The sequence below is a fragment of the Atractosteus spatula genome, chromosome 9 (genome assembly GCF_055471065.1).
Source record: "Atractosteus spatula isolate fAtrSpa1 chromosome 9, fAtrSpa1.hap1, whole genome shotgun sequence".
NCBI lineage: Eukaryota > Metazoa > Chordata > Actinopteri > Semionotiformes > Lepisosteidae > Atractosteus > Atractosteus spatula.
The window spans coordinates 51,134,826-51,157,337 of NC_142714.1; the positions used below are offsets into that span (position 1 = coordinate 51,134,826).

The 22,512-nt window shown below is 46.8% G+C and overlaps 2 protein-coding genes across 5 annotated transcripts in view; both read right to left on the bottom strand.

Annotated features, from left to right (window-relative positions):
- The window catches only part of mcf2a (MCF.2 cell line derived transforming sequence a), a 32,931-nt gene extending 18,135 nt beyond the window's left edge, over positions 1-14,796 (bottom strand). The window contains exons 1-6 of the mRNA XM_088925129.1: positions 14,652-14,796; positions 8,118-8,186; positions 6,614-6,728; positions 5,010-5,100; positions 703-822; positions 440-556 (exon numbers count right to left, since the gene is read on the bottom strand). Coding sequence (XP_088781255.1) covers positions 440-556; positions 703-822; positions 5,010-5,100; positions 6,614-6,728; positions 8,118-8,186; positions 14,652-14,796 — 657 coding nt within the window. The remainder of the gene's footprint in view (positions 1-439; positions 557-702; positions 823-5,009; positions 5,101-6,613; positions 6,729-8,117; positions 8,187-14,651) is intronic.
- Positions 14,797-16,696: 1,900 nt separating this feature from the next.
- atp11c (ATPase phospholipid transporting 11C (ATP11C blood group)) overlaps positions 16,697-22,512 on the bottom strand; it is a 46,225-nt gene continuing 40,409 nt past the window's right edge. For 2 of the 4 annotated variants that reach the window (XR_016091570.1, XM_088925236.1), the window contains exons 29-30: positions 21,033-21,141; positions 16,697-19,563 (exon numbers count right to left, since the gene is read on the bottom strand). Coding sequence is in view for 2 of the 4 variants with exons in the window: in XM_088925236.1 (XP_088781362.1) it covers positions 21,037-21,141 (105 nt within the window). In the remaining 2 variants the exon portion in view is untranslated. The remainder of the gene's footprint in view (positions 19,564-21,032; positions 21,142-22,512) is intronic. The other 2 variants (XR_016091571.1, XM_088925237.1) reach the window with 1 other exon arrangement.

The following is a 22,512-nucleotide window of genomic DNA, read 5'->3' on the forward strand; positions in this document are numbered from 1 at the left end:
CTCCCAGCACAAAAGGCAGGGGTACAGATTTAAGCTTGGCAGAGGGCTTTTCTATGATAAAAACCTGACATTTAAGGCTCCTAAAATGTAACATAACACAATATACTGAAACTTCGTGATTCCATGGTCTCCTAGCAACTGCAACATGCAGGGACATGGGGGTGAGACTGTAAGCACCAATAGAGGAGGAAACTTATATAATATAAATAACCATGGGGGCTGAGTAGGCCAGTTTATTAAAGAAGCCATCTGCAGGCAGGAACAGGCCTGTGCATCTCTGACAATAAGTGTGATATTATATTCGAGCGTGTAAAATAGAAAAGGTGTGAGGAACCGTAGGGCATAATGAAAAGTATTCATTTCAAGAGGAAAGCAGCATCAGTTGAAGAGCTGTGTGTCAGTGCTGCCCCCTACAGGAGAAGAGCTGCGCGAGAGGTACCGAGCGCAGGAGGATCCAGTCGCTGTGGCAGTACTCCAGTGTGCCTCCTAAGTCCTGGGTCAGCTGGTTCTCATCAATGTAGTGCAGCAGGTCTGTGACAGAGCTCAGCATCACCACCTGAGAAAGAGACACAAACAGAGCAACAGGAACATAGAGGGGGCAAGACACAGGAGACTACTCCAGAGGATAATCACACTTCACTGGCTGGGAGGGGTATATCCCACTAAATTAAGGTTCTGGATTCCAGGAAAGTCTGGTCTTACTGGCATTTTATGCATGAAGTCCTCCTGGCTGAAGCGGAAGCCGATGTCGGTGACGGTGCGCTGGAAGAAGCTGGTTGGCCGCAGCACCAGCACCAGGTGGAGGTTCCCTGGGAAGGAGGCCTGAGGGGAGCAGGGAGGCCACAGATTGCATTACACACCAGCCACACCCACGGACACGCCCATTCCACTGCCACGCCCACTCCGCATCTACACCTACGCACCAGCCACAACCATGGACCCGCCCACCCCGCAGCCACACCCCCGAACACGCCCACACCACAACCACGCCCATCAATTGGTCTCACTCACTCACCAGCTACACCCGCTTTTGCACCCACTGTTGCACCCACTCACCAGCCACACACTGTCACAGCCACTTACCATCCACACCTACTCACCAGTTACACCCACTCCACAACCACACCCACCAATACGCCCACGTAGTAGCCACGCCCACACATAGGCTACACCCACTGGCACGCCCTCTTAGTATTTAGGAAGGGCAGGATTCAACCCTGATCACAAATCGGACTAATGCTCTGCATGTGGAGAGATGCTACACTGCCCTGCAGCAGGCTTGTATTCAGCACATTTGGTGTGAACTGAAGATACGCCACTGCAGTCTCTTTCAGGCACATGCAGATTAAGCACGGTGTGCTTTGGCTGAAACTGCAGAGGCAGCTCTGCCCTGTTCGCTTCTGCAGCTATAGAGCATGAACAAAGTCCCTCTGCCTCTGAATGCAGGAGCTGCTCCTTACATTCTTGCATGATATAGAGAGAAAAAACAGACTCTGCCTGGTCCCCTGCAACCTTAACCTGGGACAGATTACATTTGGCTAGCTGTGCACCTCCAGATTCCACAAATGTTGAATTCATTAACAGACATTTGAATATACAAGGACAAAGAAGACACAGATAATAGTTCCTATCGCTTTTTGATAAATGAAATTCCATCTGTACTCATTACAATCTGTGGGGAAATTGTCCCCGATGTCAGTTGAACAAGCAGTCACGAAATATATTCTTTGTTTAGCATTTTCAAATTTAAGATAAAATGCGCACATTTCACATTCACAGCTACTGGCTCATAAAATTGGGCCGTGAAGATTTTTTTTCCCTTTTGCTTTTGTGCCTCTTCTCAGCTGCATTAACCTAGGGAATTCTGGGTCATTTGCCATTCTATCAGTGGTGAGAACTGCAGTTCACCCTTTTGTACAGTATACTGCGGATTGGGGACATGGGGCTGAAACAGCCAGGATCTTTTGAAACGCTGCAACGACACTGAACCCAACACCTTTCTCGTATCTTATGAAAATCTCACTCTACCAGCTTTACTAAGGAACCCTGCTCTGAGCTAAGGGGTACGAGTACATTATAGATTCTAGACACTGCAATTATAAAAGTCAGTATGCAGAGCAGGGGAAAACGACTGCATAGCTTTGAACCAGAGGGCTGAGACAGCTCTCTGTCCGTGGCTGTTCAAGTGAAGTGTCCCATTTCAGTCTTGACTGTCGTTATTAGGGAGTTCTGTCAGCTTGGTGGAGTTAACAACGTGATTGGCATCTCCCCGGTGACAAAGCCTGTCAATCTTTTTCACACTTGCTCAATACATCAGCCCCGCAATTCATGGACTCTTCACACAGCGGGGCAGAGATGCTCACAGCTGTGCAGGTGCCTGTAGGAGGGGCAGTAAATCAGACTGTTGCCCAGAGCCCTTTGTAGGACATCGGAGAAGCCGGCGTCTCAAAAACTATAAACATATCTGATCTCCCTCATGTGTTTGGTTAGGTTTAATCTTTAAACGGCGGAAAAAATATTTTGGTCGCAAACACTTCAGTGCTGTGCGGATACGAGGCGTCGTGTGACAGGAGGAAAGGATTCGGAGTCCATATCCCCCTGCGCGAAAACGCAAGCAAAATAGTTAAAATTCAGAAGAGATGTATGCGTTTTAATGTAGGTGACAAATATTTTCGAGATACTCCTTCCTAAAAAACTATAAAAACTTTATACTGTCGGTTAAAAAAACGATTATTACATACAGTACCTTTAAGCACAGGTCATGTTTTCTCTTGAAAATAATTGCCTTGTCAGTTACTCATTTTGTTTCTAAGTGATTTCTTTCTATATATCTCTCCTCCGCTGCCCTACTTTATTGAAATATTTTGGATATATACGCAATACGTGTTAATACTCCCATTTTTTCACCAATAACCGTCTTTAGAAGACACGATCGATTGTCAGGAAGTAAAGAGTTAAACCCAGGACTTGCGGGCGCTTTATTGATCAGGTTTCATTGTGACATGTGTCAATCATGGTGCATTCAGGACAACCGTCTTAGCGAGAAAAGGAGGTGTTGAACCCAGATAATACAGGCTTACACGCTGACATTGATGTGTCCTGCGGTTATGCGCCAGTATATATTGATGGCACCGAACAAGGTGCTCTGTTTTAGGCCTATCCCGCTAACGAAAGAAAGAGAAAGCCAAGGTTTATAACGTGCTTTGCAGCCTGAAGCTACGGTTGGTATGACTAAGCTATATTCTCTTTGCCCCGCCGCACAGAGAACACGACGAGCCTGCCGTGGCGACCCCCGGGCTCTGCAGCATTTCCCCCGCACAAGAACTTGAGCGCAAGTGCTCCGCTCCAGGATAGTCTGAGAAACGAGCACCTTACCGCGGTTCGCCGCATCCTCGGCATGCCTCGGTGCGGGTTAGCCTCCGCCATCGCAGAAGGTGGTTTCGGGCTTTTTAGGAGGGAGACTTGGCAATGATGTCCTCCCCCCTGCTCTCCCAGCCTCGCCGCGCCCGCCCGCCCGCCGGTGCCGCCGGTGCCGCGGTGTGACTGCGCTCCGGGACTGGGAGCCGGGGAAGCGGGCAGCCGCAAAGTCGGCGATGCAGCTGCCACGAGGAGGGTGGCAGCACTGCAGACGCGTCAGCAGGCTCGCGCTCGATTCGATTTATTTATTTATTGAAGTGGCCGCACTAACATCACTGCCCCCCCCCCCCCAAAACACTCCGGCACCTCGGTACAGGACACGCTTGTGCAGTTGTGCCGTTTGCATTGGCCTCCTTTTCCCACAAGCTGCAGTTTCAAAGGCAAAATAAATACTTCTGCAGATGTCTCTCTGTAGAAAAAAAAACTCTAAAGCATGCTCTTCTTCATGGAATTTTAGATAGTAGTTTTAGATAAATACTTCAACCACGTCTCATATACTTCACCGGTAAAATATTCTTACTGTATTCAGGCATTAGAGGATAGAAATTAAAAATATACACAAGACGACTTAATTGAATAAGATTATCCTGAAAGTGAGTTGTAGAATAGTGTCAAGTGGGTTAGTCTGAAATGTATTAATTTGAAAAATCTTAAATCCATAATTTATCTAAATATGTTAAATTCACCAATGATGTTAGCGAAGTAGGTGTAATGAGGGGTTTCAAAGTTGAAGGTTCGCATTTTTTTATGGGGTGATTGGTTCCCTGTTATTCGCTACAGTTATCTGATTGCCAACAATAATTCGGAGTCGATCGGGTCTGGGGAACAGCCGCAGCGCTTTTGAAAAGGAGTCATCCGGCCAGGACCTCGGCCAGCTCCCGCTCTGTCCACCAGCCGCTGGCCTGACCTTAGGCCAGCTGGACTCTGACGCCATGACTCCAGGACACAGAGTCGGCGAAATTACTCCCCAGTGCCAGCGGCTGACTGGTTTTAAAAATCACTTTATTAGCCATATACAATTTATTGCATTAGGAATTCGTCTTTTCGCATACGCCAGCTTGCTCTCCATGAGACACACAGACAGGGAGAGAAGCTTGGGGTTAGAGCGCAGGGTCAGCCATTTATACGGCGCCCCTGGAGCAGTTGGGGTTCAGGGTCTTGCTCAGGGGCCCAACGGAGTAGGATTCCTCTGCCGGCCGCGGGACGGGACTTGAACCGGAAACTTTCCAGCCACAGGCGCAGATCCTGAGCCACAGAGCCACCGCTCCGCCCGGGTCCATACGTTGAGTCTGCACTACGTCACGCGATTCACAAACCAAGTTCCTTGACATTTTATTATTATGATCTCTTGTGACTGTTCAAACAATCAAAATAAATCTGTAACACCCCGAGTGTCATATCTGGAGATGCTACATTATCATTATAAACTCCAGTATCCTTCCATAACCTTCGGATTAGGTAGCAGTAACGTGTAGCACTAGTTAGACCTCTGACTGGCGCGCTGATTTCGCTCTCTTAAACAAGTATATTTACCCGTGTCTTCCGCGGGCAGTGCTCCAGGACACGGACACACAAGAGTTTCATTGACTCACCGCAATCCTCGCCAGAGCTGTCTTAATAGACATCCAGGTGTCCAGTCTGCGGTCCAGAATAATGATAAATTTCACTCCAGGCTGGCGCTTTCTGGAGACAACGTGAAATGAAATAAAGAGAGATTTATTTGAAGAGACTCAAATAAAAATTTTAAAACGACAGGAATATTCACACATAAATGTTCTACGTTTATATATATATACGGTAGTAGTTCAGGTAGGTAGCTGCGTCAGCATGCGTAGGCTGCAAAGGAACAATAGGCCGAAACGTTGTGTTCTCTTTCTTCTTTTTTTCAGCATGGAATAAACCTATTACTTGTTCCTATATATATATATACTGTATATAAAATGCGTTTTTCTCATTCTAAAATTTAAGGGCAAAAAGGTGTAACTGTTTCAATGCTTTTCTTTCAATGGGGCACAGAGGATAATAGGGTTAACTGGACGAGCTGCGGTATATGAACTGTGCAGAGTTCCACTGTCCCTGTTATGTTCCACATCCCTCCTCTAGAGGGCGCTCCTACCCTTTTCTGTTATGATTAGGTTCTATTATCTCCCCGTGTGTCTTGCTTGTATTTTGGTTAAAAGCCTAGCGTCTCCGCAGCTCCTGGCTCAGCATTGGAAGACGGACGTCTGAATGGCCCGCCTATCCACCGGGCTCAGGAGAAGCCCGAGGGCACGGCCTTATCCCCAGGCATCCTGACCATCTGAGTCCAAGGCTCGGAGCGCCTGGTCCCGTTAAGGTTTCAGTTCTGTGTTCCCCTTCCCGGGGATTTTAACTGTCTTCCTCCTGGATGGATCTCCCAGCCTTTGGACAACGGACAGCGCCCTGATTACCCTTCCTGGGCCCGTCTGGGCTTGGCCGCCTCCCCCCTGTCTGTCAACCCGTCCCCTGATGTCCTCCTCCAGACCCTTCCGGGTCTGTAACTGCGCACTCCATGGGAGTCAGAACCGGCTCCCGTGACCGTCACAGTCACAAGATTCTTCTGACTGTCCTTCAAGAGATAATTGCAAAAGGCAAAGGTGTTTCTATAAAATAAATTATTAATAATCCATGTTTAATTATCAGATAAATATCTAATTCCTGATTTTTCTATTGCAGGTAGGTAAAAGTTGTAAGTTTCTATTCATTGCTAAATCCATTGGACATCGTGTAACCTTCACTTTTAATACGCAGGGATATTGTGCATGAAACAGTAGAGGTCTAATTCTGACTGCTGGTCCTTACAACTGTCTGAGCACTTCAATGCACATATTTTCCTTGTGACAGGCAGAATAATAGTGAACTCTAGCCAGCTGAACAGACTGGCACCTCCTCAGGGTAGCTGAGAACGCATTGTACTGCATCTCTTTGAGTGTTTCTCCCCATGAATGCCTGCACTTTACTGGCACTGAGCTGCCTTAAGCACACAGGCCACTCAGTGCAATACACCTGAGAATACTGCCAGGGCAATGAGCCCAGGTGTGTGTGCATGTGTGTGTGTGTGTGGGGGGGGGTTAATCGAACCTCGTTAGCTCCCTCAAAGAACCTGGTAGGGTTCCATCAGGACTCTGCAGTGCGGTCTGCAGGGATGCTACAAAGTCGGAGAAGGAGGGGTCCGTACCGTGGGATCAGAGTGAGGTACATCAGAACCTTGGCTAGGGCCTCCTCTGGAATCTCACTGAAAGAGGAGCATTCTGGGAGTGTGATGATCATGCTGGACTCTTCTCCCCGGCCCCCTGGCAAGGAAAAGCGTGTCACCGTCAAGGACTCAGCACAGTCTGAAATGCCAGCCCACTGACGTAACCGTGTCAGTGTGACTGTTTCGGCAGAAGCCTTCCCCGGGTGTTCCAGAAGGGTGCTGCAGACAGAGGATATCAGAGCCCATCGTGGTCAAGCTGTGGCAGCTGAGTGAGAACGGGACCAGCCGAACAGCAGCTGTGACATGCTGGTGTTCTCAGGGCTTGGGGTCCAGTGCAGACGTGCCCTGCACTGCTCTTCTGGGGGCTGCAACATGTGAGAAACAAAGCCCTGCCTCAGTGCAGAACCCCCTGATTAATTACTTCTTCTGTGTTACTGTGTTTTCAGTCTTGCTTGAAAACACAAGGCATTGATCAGTGTGCTGACAGAGCACTCTTATGCAGTACATTGGGGAGATTCTATAGATTCTCATCTGCATTTTCATGAGTATGTAAAACTTGTGCATTAATTAAGCAAGCCACCAGAATAGCTATCAATTCATATGCCCTAGTGCTCACTTCTTAAACTTGTCTTTGACAGCTTCTGCTCTAGACAGTGCCATCATTTGTTCCTTTGTTTTAAACACTTTGACAAGTGTCAGCATACTGTATGCGCATGCATTGACTCCGAGCCAGTGTTAAACGTGCTTTCCTTAAAGAGCAGTGAAGAACTTCAAAGGCATGTAGCGACTGACCTTTTCTTGAGTGTAAGGGCACATCTGGATCAGACAAAATGGCAGTCCTGTCTGGATCACTTTACACAGAAATCCCTGGGGAATTAGCTGCCTCTGTCCCCCGTCACCTGAGGAGGTGTAGGACAACAACTGGCCAGGTGACTGTTTAAAAACCAGGAAGTTGGGGCTTTCTGAGCCAGTTAGTTGGAGTGCTATCTGCTGCCTGGAGGACAAAAGACAGGACCTCTGTGTGATCCATTCAACAGAGGGAGAAGGACTGACAGGAGACCTCGGGATTTTGTAAGTTTTAAGATGGGTCTCAGAGAGAAAAGTCTTGGTGAGACACTGAACTGTTTTGAAGCCAGTAAGCAGTTTAGCTACCTAGTATGATATTAGGGAAGAAGAGGTTAGTCAGCTCAAGTGGAGCTTTGGGTTTGTTTTGGTGTTTGCATGTCATGGCTGCTGATCTTTCCCACACTGTAAAATAAAGAGCTCTGGTATTTTACCCTTAGGGTCATGTTTAGTGTGTCTGTTGTCCTAGATCTGCCTATGTTAAAATATCTCATATCTGTTTTAATATCTTGTTAGATAATATCTCATTATCTCATTAACAGGTTGTCACTCTGGCCAAACCAGTACCATTCTGAAGCACAGCACTTAGGCCCACAGCTGCTTAAAACAGTCTCCATGCAAAGAGATACACAAAGTGTCTCACCTGACAGATAGGCAATCTGCTTCTCCAAGTACTCATTGACTTCCTTCAAGGCCATTGGGATCGTTGTCTCTATCGGCACAGAAAGAGAAGAGGACAAGTTAGAAATGAATTGCTTTTTGGTAAAAGATCTCTGGTGAGAGAGAGTTCTGATAACGTCTATTTTACTCTATCATAATTACAATGCAAAGAGCATGCAAAATGTGTCTTATATGCAGCATGTGTGGTTTGAGAAGATCTAATTAATATCAATATGGCGATCAATGGTTGAGTAGAATATTAATATTACAAAGATAAGTAAAAAATTCCCAGGGGTCTTCATGGTTTTATGCATGATAAGCCTGATAATTTAAAAAAGCCCCTCTAAAGCTGTATGCTGCCCCTGCGCAGCCCGAACATCTCTGTAATCAACTGAAATCATGATTGCTTTCTGTCAGCTCTCAGCTCAGAGACAATGCCACCCAGTGGTGATGTGTGGCAATGACATCCACACTGGCAGGGATCAATTTTTCATGAACCAGCAAATGAAACAAACAGGAAAACGCAAGTGGAAGTTTCAACTGTTTTTAAACACTTGAAAGCATGTTTACTAATAGTGCAGTGTAAAACTAACGCGTGTCATGATTGCAGGGTGGTGTGGAAAAAGGGAGGAACAAACCATCAGAAATCAAGTCTTTCTCTCTCAGTTACACTCCCACAGCAGGGTAAAATATATCTGCACAGTGTGAGCACCAGAGCACCAGATTCTGGAGATATCTGCACAGTGTGTGCACCAGATTCTGGAGATATCTGCACAGTGTGTGCACCAGATTCTGGAGATATCTGCACCAGGTTCTGGTAGGTCTGCGGTCCTCTGCTCCAACATCCACGTTGTCCAGCCAAGGCTGAACTTTGGCCAGATCAGCTATAAGTGGGAGGCTCTGGCTTATGCTCAACTCGCTGATCCTGCTCTCCTTTCTTACCAGAGACAAGCAACACAGTAAAAATCACATTGGAAGGGCACAGTCAGCCCTGTTTACGTAGTTTAGTTAAGGAACGTGGGCAGGACTGTGGTGCAGCAGTTAACAGTGTTTGGGTTCCATTCCTGTGCTGCTGTCTTGTGGAGAATGTTCTCTCCAAGTTTGTGTGCATTTCCTCTGGCTGTACCAATTTCCTCCTACACTCCAAAGACATGCTGGCAGGCTAACTGGCCCTGGTGTGAGTGTGTGTCTGTGTCCGCCTACACTCTGATGGACTGGTGTCCCATCCAGTGTGTGTCTGTGTCCCCCTGCCCTGTGATGGACTGGTGTCCCATCCAGTGTGTGTCTGTGTCTCCCTGCCCTGTGATGGACTGGTGTCCCATCCAGTGTGTGTCTGTGTCTCCCACCTTGTGCCTGCTGTTTGCCGGGATAGGCTCTGCCTGCCCTGCAGGCCTGAATTGGAAGAAACATTTAGAAAATGGATGGATGGAGTTAAGGAGCTGGGCTGAGTTCCGTGTAGTGTAGGCAAAAGCTCCTCTTGGATAATCCTGGAGAAGCTAAATTCCTTTTCAAAATCCATCCCTGAGAATCCACACAGTATTATCCCCACTCGTATTTACAAGGTCAGTGCATGCTTCCAGAAGAAACGGGGTCTTTCAGATTTTAATGGGCATGGATGCCATGAAGGTGCAAATGTATAGAAACCCAGCTGCTTCATGGCTTGTTTGCCACGAACAGTGATCAGTTATGAGGAATGCAGTCGTTTTTGATGAATAAATAATGCACATTAAAAATAAATAGAACCTCAGACAGAAAAAAAAGCCACGTGTGCCTGGAGTTACTTTTACATTGCTGTAATAGAGTATGGCAGCCTGTCATTATATAGTTAATGAACTCTGTCTTTCAACTGCCATGGACGTAAATGTTTAATGAATGAACCTTACACCCCCCACTGAGATCGCACTGACTCTCAAAGGGGCACAGCATACCTATCTGTACAGTACATTCTGGCTCAGTACAGAGTTTCTACCTAATTACCAAGTTCATGTGTGGGCTTAACCCGACCAATGCAGTCACTCTTTAGAGACATTCAGCAGGAGTATCACTTCACAGAGATGTTGGAGGGGGAAAAGTTCACTTTGGGGCCTCCTGTATAACACCTCTTACATTTTCAAACCCATTCAGGTTACCCAGGATGGACCCCTGGCAGAATAGGGGTTAAACACATGGCTGAACATGTGACTTTTCAGGGCCCAGTCAATAAGGCAATTAGCAATGCATACTGTAAATCAGATTTTTTGTTTGGTAAGCTCTTATTGATCTTTTTTCCTTCTCTCTCACTACATCCACAAGGCAACAATCGTGCAACATGCTTTTCTGTTTTGATTGGAATCTCAGAGTGAATCATGCTCCACTGTCATTTCCTTAAAGCTGTATGAGCAAAACTAGAGATGTATTCATAACACGAACGAAAACTACCTAGCCTTCTGCTTGATTGAAAGGCGATTATCATTAAAAAACTGGAACAAACCTAACTTTATTTTTGTGTTTTCATTCTGTCATGAGACATCGGCGTGCGCCCCTGTCTTGTTTTCACAAACACAGACCCAAAGCCAGCCACACAGCAGACTGGGCATCACATTCACTCTTTGTTCAGATGCTGAGGATATATTCTTTTATTCTATGACATAGTACAACTAGCAGATAAAATACAAAAATGATAGGAGAAGCACTGATGCTTCTGTCCTCCATGTTAACTGACTGTGATGACTATTAACAAATAGAAGACTGATTGATTGGCTGATGTCAGTTTTCTATGCAGGTTGACTCATCCCATGTGCCTGCTGTCCAGATGAGCAGCTGTCCAGAGGTTTAGTGGGGCACAGGAGGCACACAGATGGTGGGTAACTGTGCCCAGGGCACAGAAATTGGACGGAAAAGCTGAACTCCCCTCCTGTACCGTACCCTGGTGGTTTTTTGGAGGTCCAGTGTGCTCATATGCCCCATCCCCCAGATTGTCCAGGGTTTTAGGAGGGTTTCAATTTGTCCTGCTCAATGGAAAGGGATAGACGTGTTGCAAAACAAGGACTGAGCCACTAAGGAGGTTAATTTTAATGCTCTTAGTCTTATAAGGTTAAGCACATTTCTTTGTCCTACATCAACGTGTTGCAGGAGTTTCGGAGTTTTAAGCATTAGTAGTCATGGAGAATGGAAAAGAGAAAGTATATAATGAAGCAAGGTATCATACAGCTCTTGTGACCTTTCATTATTATTCCATCCGCTTGCCTGTGTTTTACAGAACAGAACACATTATTTTAAAGCTAATCCCCAGCAGTGCTCCACGGCACAGAAACACTTCCTCCATGACCTCTGCTGCCCAGACACCGCTGTCCGTTGTCAAACGGCACGATCACTATTCTGGTAATCTGGGGCCATGCAGTGTAGGTGGTAAGGCATTGGACACGTAACCGACGGGTTGTGGGTTCGAGTCTTCACCGCAGACACTGCTAATTTACTGTGAGTGAGGTAGTCTACCCCAGTGGCTCCAAATGGGGCTGGCATTGCCAGGATCGGCTCTGCAATCCAGCAGGAATCAGGAGCTCTCCGTGTGCTTGACGCCATGGAAACCAGGGGAGTCTCAGGCCCCATTGGCTGCTGTGGCTTGAATATACTGCACTAATTACCTACTTACCTCCTGTAGACTAAAATACACTAAAATATCCTCCACTGTCCTCAACTGACCAGAGCGGCCTCACTGCATCAGAACGCTCTCACCCGTGAGCAAGGACATGATATAACTTTTTTGCAGCTTTTTAGAGCGGACGAAAGAAAGAGATGGCAATCTGTGCAGTATATGCAAACACAACTACATTTGATAAAAGAGAGATGCTCACATTACTCGATCAGGCAATGGGACCCATGTATCAAAAGACCGCTAAACCTTCTCAGCTTTCAAAAACCCTATGTAAATGTGTCTCACAAAACGTTGTTTCACAGACTCCAGCCTTTCCTCAGAGATTATAATTTGGCATTCACGTGTAACTAATGGATATCTCTATGCATTTTTAAATCATACTTTATCCACCATTTTATTGATTAATGTCAGTTCTGCATGTTTAAACATGACTTTTTTACAGTTCCTGAAACTATTCAGTGTGCTTTTACAGTAGACTTGCTGACCCCTTGCACATACTGCACATGTTCATTTTATGATGTTCATGGATTTTTACTTCTTCTGTGGAGGTCAGGCGTTTAGTGTTGTACCAAATGTACACAGGTATCACTTTATATTTTATAAAAGGCTTTAGATATTTGCTCTGCTTGACATACATTTCTGAGATCTTGATAAACTTTCATCATCAAATGAGTTGGTTCATTTGGCAAACACTTTTGCTTAATTTTGCTTTAATAAGAGCCTGTTTCTTTGAATCAAGCAGTAAAACCTCATTATTTGTTAGTGAAAAAATTCATTTCACTAACATGAGACAGATACAGCACGTGAAGTTAATGGTCATTTTGTGACTGTGATTACAGGATCGTGTGCGTGACAGAAATTCATTCAAGAACAATTTTTGCTTCACATGGATTTAAGCCTGCTCATGACTCCATTTTAATTCGTGAATAGTTCTTGCAAGTTTTTAAAACTTGTTTTCTACGTTCATGAACATTTCAGGCATGAACTAAACTGTATGAATGGTCACAAAAGGTTATTTATATTTCTGCGGATGTGCTTGTGGAATAGTGACTGTGTGTCACAAATAATGAAAACAAGAACTGAAAACCAGATGAAGCACAAATAAATGCAATTTCTGTTTACACGGCTGGTGGATCATTCAAGTGCCTGTTTTCAGGGTGTTGTCCTTCTGCTTTGTGCTTTGCTAGCGCTACAAACACCTATCCAAATTTGTAAAGGGACAAGAGAAAGTAGCAAATCTTGGACTTCTTAGTGTATTGGTAAAGGCAAGGCTGTGATATAATGTAAGCAGATGCCATGACAATGCTCATCTTTTCTAAGATACTGTTTCCTCTGCCATCCTCTCTCTCAGCTGTCTCTTGCTGTCTCTTCTGTTGCAGCTGTTTCTCTGCTGTGGTTCCACATGTAGCAGTTTCAAACTTCACCGGCCCTCTGACAGCTACCAGAAGACACCGCTATCCGAGGAGGACAGGGGCTCAGCTAAGGCAGTCTCCGTCTAGCTGCATGATCACTGTTACTGAGAAGGTGTACATGAAGCAGCTAGACGGAGACCTTCTCAGTAACGGTGATCATGCAGCTAGGACATGAATCACAGCCAACATCTCTTTCCCAAGGCTGGGAACACAACTTTTGCAAACACAGGAACAAGAGATCAGGGTGTGACAGTAAATACTGCTTAACTAAGTCCAGTGTTTAAACAATTTTATTTTATGTATATATGAAGTTACATAGAAGAGAAACAATTTCAAGTTTCTTGCAAAGGGCAGAAGCGTAAGGTAGAATAAGGACAGTTAACCATTAAAGTGTGTTACTTTTACTGTATTCACTCTAAGAAGTACTTACTGTACTTCTCTGTAGGACTCCAGTAAGGTTAGCTGGCAGTTGCTAAGCTTAAAAAAGTGAGTTTTTCAAGTGCAGGAAATACAGTTGTGAAGGCTGCACTTCACAAAACCTTCACAGGTAACATGAGATCTCAAAAGAACATATCATTGTTCTTCCTCCCCCATCCCTGACAGGCAAAATCAGGCCCAGCCGGGAGCAGCATGACTGGATTGTATTACACACCCATCATTAAACCACCGAGAACTCTCTCCTGCTGCAAAAATAGAATGAGCTGCAGCCCTTGGGCCAATGTCCCTTTAAAATCGAACATTACAAGGTGAAGATGGAGGCACCAAAATAAAACCACAGAGATCCACGAGAGCACAGTCATATCAAACTCAGCGAGCTCGTTTTCATGACTCACTGTGAAAGACACAGCATCTCTCTCCATTCGTGCTACTTTTACAGTAATCCGACACAGAAGATGAACTCTTATTGCTCTGTGTGTAAAGAAAACTTGCCAGACAACAGCCACAGAACAAAATAAAAGGTAACCAAGTCTCTCAATCCATACCAAAGCTAAGAGCTCTGTTTACCTTTCACTAAATCCAGCCGTCTTCTGCTGCCTCTGTTCCATTAGTAACATTAGTGAGGCCACTTTGAGGAGGCACTGCTGGAGACACACTGTCCCAGTGTGCCAAGACTCTCTGCATGGGGATCATTCAAAACATGCCAAGCTGACACCTCACTGATGCAGCAGAGCTTCTGTTATTGTTCGGCACACAGATGAGATAAATCTCATGGGAAAAAAAAGGGTGAAAGCTTTATTAAGGCTCCCGAGGTGGATGAAACTAATAGCAATCTCTCTAATCCTAAACATTGCTGAAGTGAGCTCTGCTTTTCTGGGATGGCTCTAGAAGATCTCGGAGGACAGGACATTAGAGCTGTGCTGCAGAGTGCACAAGGTTTGCAGCAATGCAGTCTGAAACTGGCTGGGGCATCAAGATCCCCCGCCAGGAGCTGGCTGGCAGATTTCAGACCGCTAGTAAGAGAGGTACTCACTCTGCAGTGTGCTCTCCAGCTCCAAGCCGGCCTCCATAAAGCTGTGATAACTTTCCATCTCCCTCTCGGATATCTGCACAGACTCCAGCGATGATGTTCCCATGACCTGACCCCTTTCCCTGGAATTGTGGGAATCAGAATCCATGGATCCTCCAGGTCCCCCAAGAGGGGCGTCGGGTCCGCGTCGTCCTGCCACGTTCACCCCAGCTCGTTCCAAGAAAGGGGGCGCTTTTCAAACAAACCAGCCACTTGAAAGCAATGCCCCTGCATTGGATGCTACCGCACCGACTGCTGTCGCGCTTCTGTTAGCGATTTGCTCCCGTTTCTGTCTCCCAGAGGCGGCTAAAGTCACCTTGAGCCATGAAAAGTGTATTAACACACTGTGGGAGAAAGGGAGAAGTGCGGTCCAGAAAAATCAATGAAGAGCTCAAGTTATGTTGCAGCAGCATGGCTCAGGAGAGATCCATAACTGGCACAGCAGTGCAGAGGGGAATATAACTTTAAAAAAATTAAGCAACCGCAAAACAAGGCGAGTGAATAATTCACCCTCTGAAAGCTTGTGCGCTGCAGTCCCTCTGTGTTTTCTGGCCTCTCTCTCCCTGGGTCCCAGTGTGTCAGCCGCGTGCTGCCAGAGGCACTGGCTCCTGAAACTCTGCCAACTTCCTCCCTGGCTTTGCTTTTTAATGAGGACGGTAAGAGTGACTCCTCCTTCCTCTCGTTGACCGCCCCTCTGCCCCAGGTTCTGCTGCAACTACGGCCGGCAGTGTAGCTTCTAACCAGGAGTCAGCGCAGCCTTGCAATTTGAGAGGACTGGCAGCCAGTCTCTCCCCTCTCTCTCTCTCAGACACACACATCCACACACAAGCGCACGTTTCAGTGAGCCGGTTTGTGAAACAGTGCCTGGCCCTCACGCAGCTACAAGCTTCCCGGCTGTCAGCTCGAAAGGTGACCAGTTCAGAAGGACGACCCGGGTATATCCCAGCTCACAGCAGGTGATCCAGATCACCTCGAACCACCCCCCACCCCAGCAGATCCTCTGATCCTTTATCACAGACAGGTTGACATTTACAGAAGCAGGGCCTGTTTCCAGAGCTCGTTCTCCCCCCAGCCCAGACCTGCACTACAGCAAAGAGCCTTGAGCCACGAGGCTCAGCCCTGTGCCCCTCAGAGCTCAGTTTATTTCTTCCTGACTCATTTTTAATTTCTTCTTGTCAGTTTACTGATTTGAGGAGTAAAAGAAGTGTCAGTAAAAAATATCCCAGTCAGAAATACTTAACGTTTTGAAGTAGTCTCTTCTTACTTGTCAATAAAATTGCTTCGTTCAGTGTTAACAGAACCGTTTGAGTGACAATCCTATGTTAATATGTTGAGTCAATTCACAATTTGTTTTGTCTTATTATTCATTTGTATTGTGATATGGAGAATATATTTGAATCTCCATCAATTCTTCCTGCATTAAAAAAAATCACATGTAAAAGTACAAGTGGGAGATTCCAGCAGAGCACAACAAAAAACAGCCAAGGTCAAGCTTAAAGAACCTCAGGAACACAACAATTGAACACTGCACATGAAGAGCATTAGAGCCACAGCTGGTGAGCCGACTACATCAGAGGCACCCGAGGAAGACTGGACCTGCTGTCAGGCGTGACGAACTCACCTGGCGAGACACTCTGACCCTCTCACACACCACCTCTCTCCAACAGTTTCGCTTGGCCATGGTCTCGTGACCTTTACCGATGTTTCAGAAGCCCTCTTTCACCCTGCGCCCAGCACAAACTGAGACACACCGTCCCCCGACCCTGGGCAGCTCTGGCTTGCTGGACTTGGTTCAAGTCTTCCTCAGGACAAGGCCGGAGGCCAGCGGAGGAGCAAGGCGGCTGTGAGAGATACAGGACCAGGTGTATCTAGGAGGGGTATCTAAATTAAGGCAAACGCCATTCAAACCAACACGGATCAGACCAGAGAAGCAAAACCGAACAGGATGATAAAATGATCCAGATCAACAGGAGATAAACAGAATGCAAAACAAAAGAGAGCCTCAAGCATTTCACTGTATTGTTTTTTATTACTGAAAGGCTTTCCAGGTTGGATGCGCTGAAGAGACTCGCAGCGAGAGGCCGTCTGAAGGCGACTCCTGCACCCCCATGCGTCTCCTAACGGGTCCCGCTGGCGAGAACGAGAACGTGCACCTCGAGGAGACTCGCCAGGGACAGCATCGCGAAACCCCACCCCACCCCCCGCACCATTAAAAACACATGCTCTTCACATTCAGAGCACTTCGGAGTTCCATTTTATCTGCTTTTTGTTTTTTTTTTACAAAACATCACTGGAAAAAAAGGCTGCGTTAAAAATACAAGTAAATCCCGTGGTTCTTTTCATCAGGCAAAGGCGATGCCAGGGCATGTTAAAGGCTCTTAAAAATCATACTCAGCACGCACTCGTTACCAGGCCGCAGGCGCCCCGCCTCTCCACGCCCTGCTCTGGAGTGACCAGCTTGTCGGTGACGCAGGACGCGTGTCCAGGTCCAGCCAGGCCACAGAAGAAAGCACGACCCCCCTTCCCTTCCTTTACAGCCTTCAGACTCGGTCAATAAAAACTGCCCTGTTTTCCACTCGATCAGAACCTGAAGTTCCACGTGTGCAAAGACAAGTCGTAGCATCGAGATCAAATCCCTTTTTGCTCCTGGAACCACTGCCCGAGCATCACTTTAATCCTCGGAAAGAAACCCCTTCAACCACCCCCCTCCCCCAAGATGTGATTTGTTCCAATTACAAAGATGTTCCTGACACCTTTGGCTACGACAGCTCCAATACTGCAGCTTTAGGGATGGTCTTTTTAAATGGCACTACTTTAAAGCAAGTAGTACTCCCTGGCCTGTGTTTTCTTCAGTGTCTAATTCTCCTGTATCGTGCTCATCTCTACACTGAGGAGCGGAGTCTCGCAGCTCACGCTCCGCCTTAAATACATTATTCATAAGCATCCTTTGCGCCAGCCTATCACAACAGAGCAGGGCGGGGTTTAAAGGGCAGTGCGGGTGGGGTCAGAGCATTCACACTGGTGAACTGGTAAATGAATCCGGGTGCAGGCTGATCAATCCATATTGATTAAAAAAAATAAAACAACATCAACGGTAATAAAAAATAGTTAAACATTACACATGTCAATAAATACGTGAATAATTAAGAAGACTATGCACAAGTAAAGACAATCATTCCCTAGGGTGTGAAGTGATGCAGGAAGCTCTGTACAGAGATGGAATGTATGAAAGCACAGAACAAAGCTGACGAGACCCCAGCTCATGGCGCCTGAGACACCGGCCACAGGACCAAGGACAGCCTGAGTGCTGCCCGCGGAGAGGCACATGTCTTCATAGTGGCCCTCTCACGAGCCTTTGGGGTGGCCCCTGGGGAAACTCCGCCACCGACAGGGCGCACCCCAGTGTCTGCTGGTACCGAGCGACCCGGAGCCCCACTGGACAGAGACGACCTCCAGAACCACAGGCTTCACAAGGCAAAATGAGAACACAGCCGAAGGATGAAGTCTCCCCGTTCATCACACCACGCAGGACACAGGTTCAAAAGCCATGGACTCGTCCTCTCACTCACTCACTCACTCGACATCCTGTTCCCCATTCACACCGTCTCCTCACCTGCCCTATTCCTTTCTCGGGGGCTCAGATCTCTCCCCTGCAGTCTGGGCATCGGGCTCATACACAAGTATGAGAAACACGGAGAGCCAGTCTGCCATCCTGACAAGACAGGAGACCCGGCATGAAACGGCACTGGCTCTCTGAGCAGCAAGAAAAGAGTCGGGGGGGATTCAGGTCACGGCCCTAGACCCAGAGGAGACCCCGACGGCCCCACACAAGAAAAGAGTAAGGCAATTCGCACACGCACAGGCAATGGGCCCCGAACCCCCTCTCACCCTCTGCATCACTCCCGTCGGTCTCGGACCCCCGCAGAACCCCGCACGTACCGTTCGAGTCCGGGAGGGGAGGGCGAGTACAGGCTGAAATGGAGTTCGTTGGGTCGATGCACACACACAGACACACACAGACACACACAGACACTTTCTCACTCTCCCGTACAGCTCATGCAATGTGTTGTGCCATTGGCTTTGGGTCACAGAAGGCGGAATGGAACCGGCGTTGAGGACTGCCCTCTCCACCGTGCCACAGCAGCTGCGCCGGCCTCCACCCAGGAGGAGCGGGAGGACCATGCTCCCTCAGGTACTGCTTCGTACCCAGAACAGAGCAACCCGGCAGGAAACCGGGACCCCAGTCACCTATTCCCCAGCTAATGGTGTGGTTTGCGCCAGTGACAATCATCGCCTTCGAAATTTAGTAAAAAAAATCCTCCTGCAGCTAAAGCAAAACTTAACATCTGCTGGGATTCCTGCCATGCATTTCCACTCCAGGAGAATTCTGGGAATGGAGGACAATAACCTATAAAACCTTTGCAGCACAAAATGAGGCCGGGCCCATCAGCTCAGCTCTTATTGCATTAGATCTTCAGAAAAACACCTTCCGCCCCTCTATTCAAACAAAGGACAGAGGTCATTATGAACAGTGGTGGTAAAGTTTTCAGCGCACATCCAAATGAAACCACACTGCTATCCAGGTACCAGCTAGGATCTCTCTGGTGGTGGTGAAGTGGTGAACGTGGCTCCTTTCACTCAATTCCTGACTCAGTGTTTGTGAGTAATGTTGCATCGCTGAGAGGAGCACATTGGAAATGCGATCCCTGGGGCACAGCCCCTGGTGGCACAGAGAGACAGTGCCACAGCACATCTCATCAGCAGGAAGACGACATGGGCACCGGGTGAGCAGAAGTCCTGTCGAGTGTCCAGGTGGAACAGCCTCTCAGTTCAGCTCCTGCAGGTGCTTGTAGGACAGGGGCACGACAGCGCACACCTGCGGAGAACACATAGAGCCGTCAACCGCGTACCCAGCCCACGCCAGCCGGTCTGCAATCCGGCTGAGACAGCAGGAAGAGGCTCAGTGCATTCCACATTGCGAAACAATAAATGCTTGTACTGAGAAACGGGCCAAAGTAGGAAAAATCACAAGGTCTCTACTGTATTTTTGCCCTGGGCCAAGATCCATAGCTACTCCTTGCCAATGAATATCCAATAAAAAACTAACCTCAGCCCTCATCTTTTTTAAAACAATAAAGACCTTTACAACATCAATATGCAAGACAATGTTATTTATTCTATTTGTAACAGGGCCGTCACTTAAAGCACTCTCAAGAAGGTTTTGCAGTTCTCAGACAACCAAACGATTTAAGCCTTGTGATTTCTTTTACTTTCACCTGCCCCCGAGTGTGATCACAGCCAATCAGCATTCCCGAAGTCTTGATTAGTCACAGACTACACTACTGTCCAAACATCAAGTGCACAGCATTCCACAGCAGCCCAGGAACAAAGTGCACACAACACGCATGCAGTGAGCAAGGCCCCAGACCGTGAAAGCTTAAAGGTGCAACCCTTGCAAAGCCCAAGTGTGCCTGATTAGACACTCCACTATTCGGTCAGAAACCACCGTTAAAAAATAAACCTGTTCTGAGAAAAGAGTGACATTGCACCTTTACACCTGATCATTTGCGCGCACATACACTCTCACAGCACAATGAACAAAACCAAATAAGATTGATTAAAGACAACCCCACACCAGCACATCTCTTGAGTTGATTTTAAGGAAAGAACTTGGTGAGTAAAGAAAATCGAATGACAGGATATGCAAGGGCACAAAACATTCAGGTTCCTACTGTAAATGCTGAGCCTGAGGCAAGATGGTTTTGGCTGGATGACCAGGCTGGGAGAACCCAGCAATGGCCTTTGGTTTTGGACTGTGCAGAGGATGGTACTCCAGCCATGCACTAGAAGGTCTGATTACCATCTGAGCAGAACAGCTCATGAATAGTTACGAAAACAGAGACAATTGGTTGGTATCACTGGAGTCCCCTTTTGGTTATATTATTCATGAGCTTGCATGACTGCAAATTCCCACCTAGCAGTGTATGAAACTGTTCCCCAGTTGGAGAAATTCAGGAATGATGCTACTGAACAGTTCATTCACTGTCTGAACAAATACTCCGCTTTACTCCCAAACAGGATTCGATAACCACCATCTTGTTCATAGATCAGTCAGATAGGACATTTGCAGTTTAATCAAACATCTGCAATGGAGTGAACTGGGGAAGGGTGTGTGATGCACGGTTTCGTTGGACTTATTCACAGAGCTGCTCACAGCTAGAGTGCCCGATGGCTAAAAAAACAATCTGCGTTACCCTCTTCGCCGTTTTGTGCCCCAGCAGATGCCAGGTCAATCTATTCTGATTGGTCAGAGCCACAGTCCCGCAAACTGCAGGGATCTGGTACCTGTTTAAAGCACAGTATTGGACTCGTCTGAAAAGGTTCTCAAAAGCAGGGGCCGGGCTGCAGATCGGGGAGACAGGACGCCCCCTGCATTCGACTGACCAGGCTTCTTCTGAAATGGTGAGGCAAGAGACATTTAGACACAGACAAGCGTCGCACTTAGACTGCTCTGCACACACGATGCGCCGACACAGAGACACAGCCCGAGCTTCTTCAGCCAAACTCCACTCCAACACACTCCCTTACCAACTCCACATGCCTACAAAGCTCACCTTGTTTTTCACACCAAATGAAGTCTGCACAACATTCACTTCTGCCTGCAAATGCACTGTGTAGATACCTAGTGTCTTAGAGCACAAAAAATGTGTATGACTTGCCTGACATCTGATATTAACATTGTTATAACACTAATTATATTAGTTGGAGAACGAACAATAGCACAATAAGTAACATGAACTTGTTTTACAGTTGTTATCGATGTCTCCCTGGGGATTGTCAATGGAAATGAGCCTGCAAGCTACACTGTAAATACAGTGCATCCTTTGTCATCTATATACCACCTATATTATTACTGTAGTTGCCTCTGGCGAAAAAAAATAACTAACATAAACAAAATGCATGTAAAATGTATTGCTGCTCAGCATGCAATTCAGATTTACAGCGGGCCTTAGACCACAATGGAATAAGTTATATTTATCAACACAAGACCTGTAACAAGACTAAGAAAAACAGCATTAGAGGTCAGGTGACACTGTCATTTAAAGGTTAAGAAATATTAGATATCAGGCCTGGAATGTGAAACGCTTTGGCCTTCTCAATTCAAAGAGACATCCGCTCAAAGACAAGAGCACTGGTTGACTGAACAGAACCGGAAAACCTTAAAGGCTAGAGAGCTCTGCTGCATTACCGCGAGCCCTGTCTCCTCTCACCTGGTGAAAAACTGGGAGCTGTTTTCCACTCTTATTATAAATGACATCAAATAGATGAGTTAAACAATCAACAGGTTACTTCACTCAAGACGCCGGACCATATTGTATAGACACCATGATGAAAATGCAAATCCATTTTAAAATAGTATATATGTAATTAATGAAATCCTGAGCAGTTAATAAGGACCTTAAGAATTAAGGTTCAGCATTGCAGAACATAACCATTACTAGGACCTGGGCTTATGAGCTTGTCAATACATGCAATTAAAACTGATACAACTGGCAGCATTAAAGCAAACCAGTGTCTGTGGGATAAGATGAATTCCCCAGTTCTGCGGGCTTGCTACCGAACACACAGACTCATGCTGTACCAGAGGTGACCTCAGGCTGATGCTGAGGGGCTCAGGATGCAGGCATGCAGGCAGGCAAACCTTAAGAGAACCTCAGCTTGCGGTGCATTCTCTCATACAGGCATGCAAAGAAAACAGGCACAACAACAGGCTGTACTGAAATATTGACACGCTCTGCGTCAGAGGACAGAGGAGGGCAGTTTC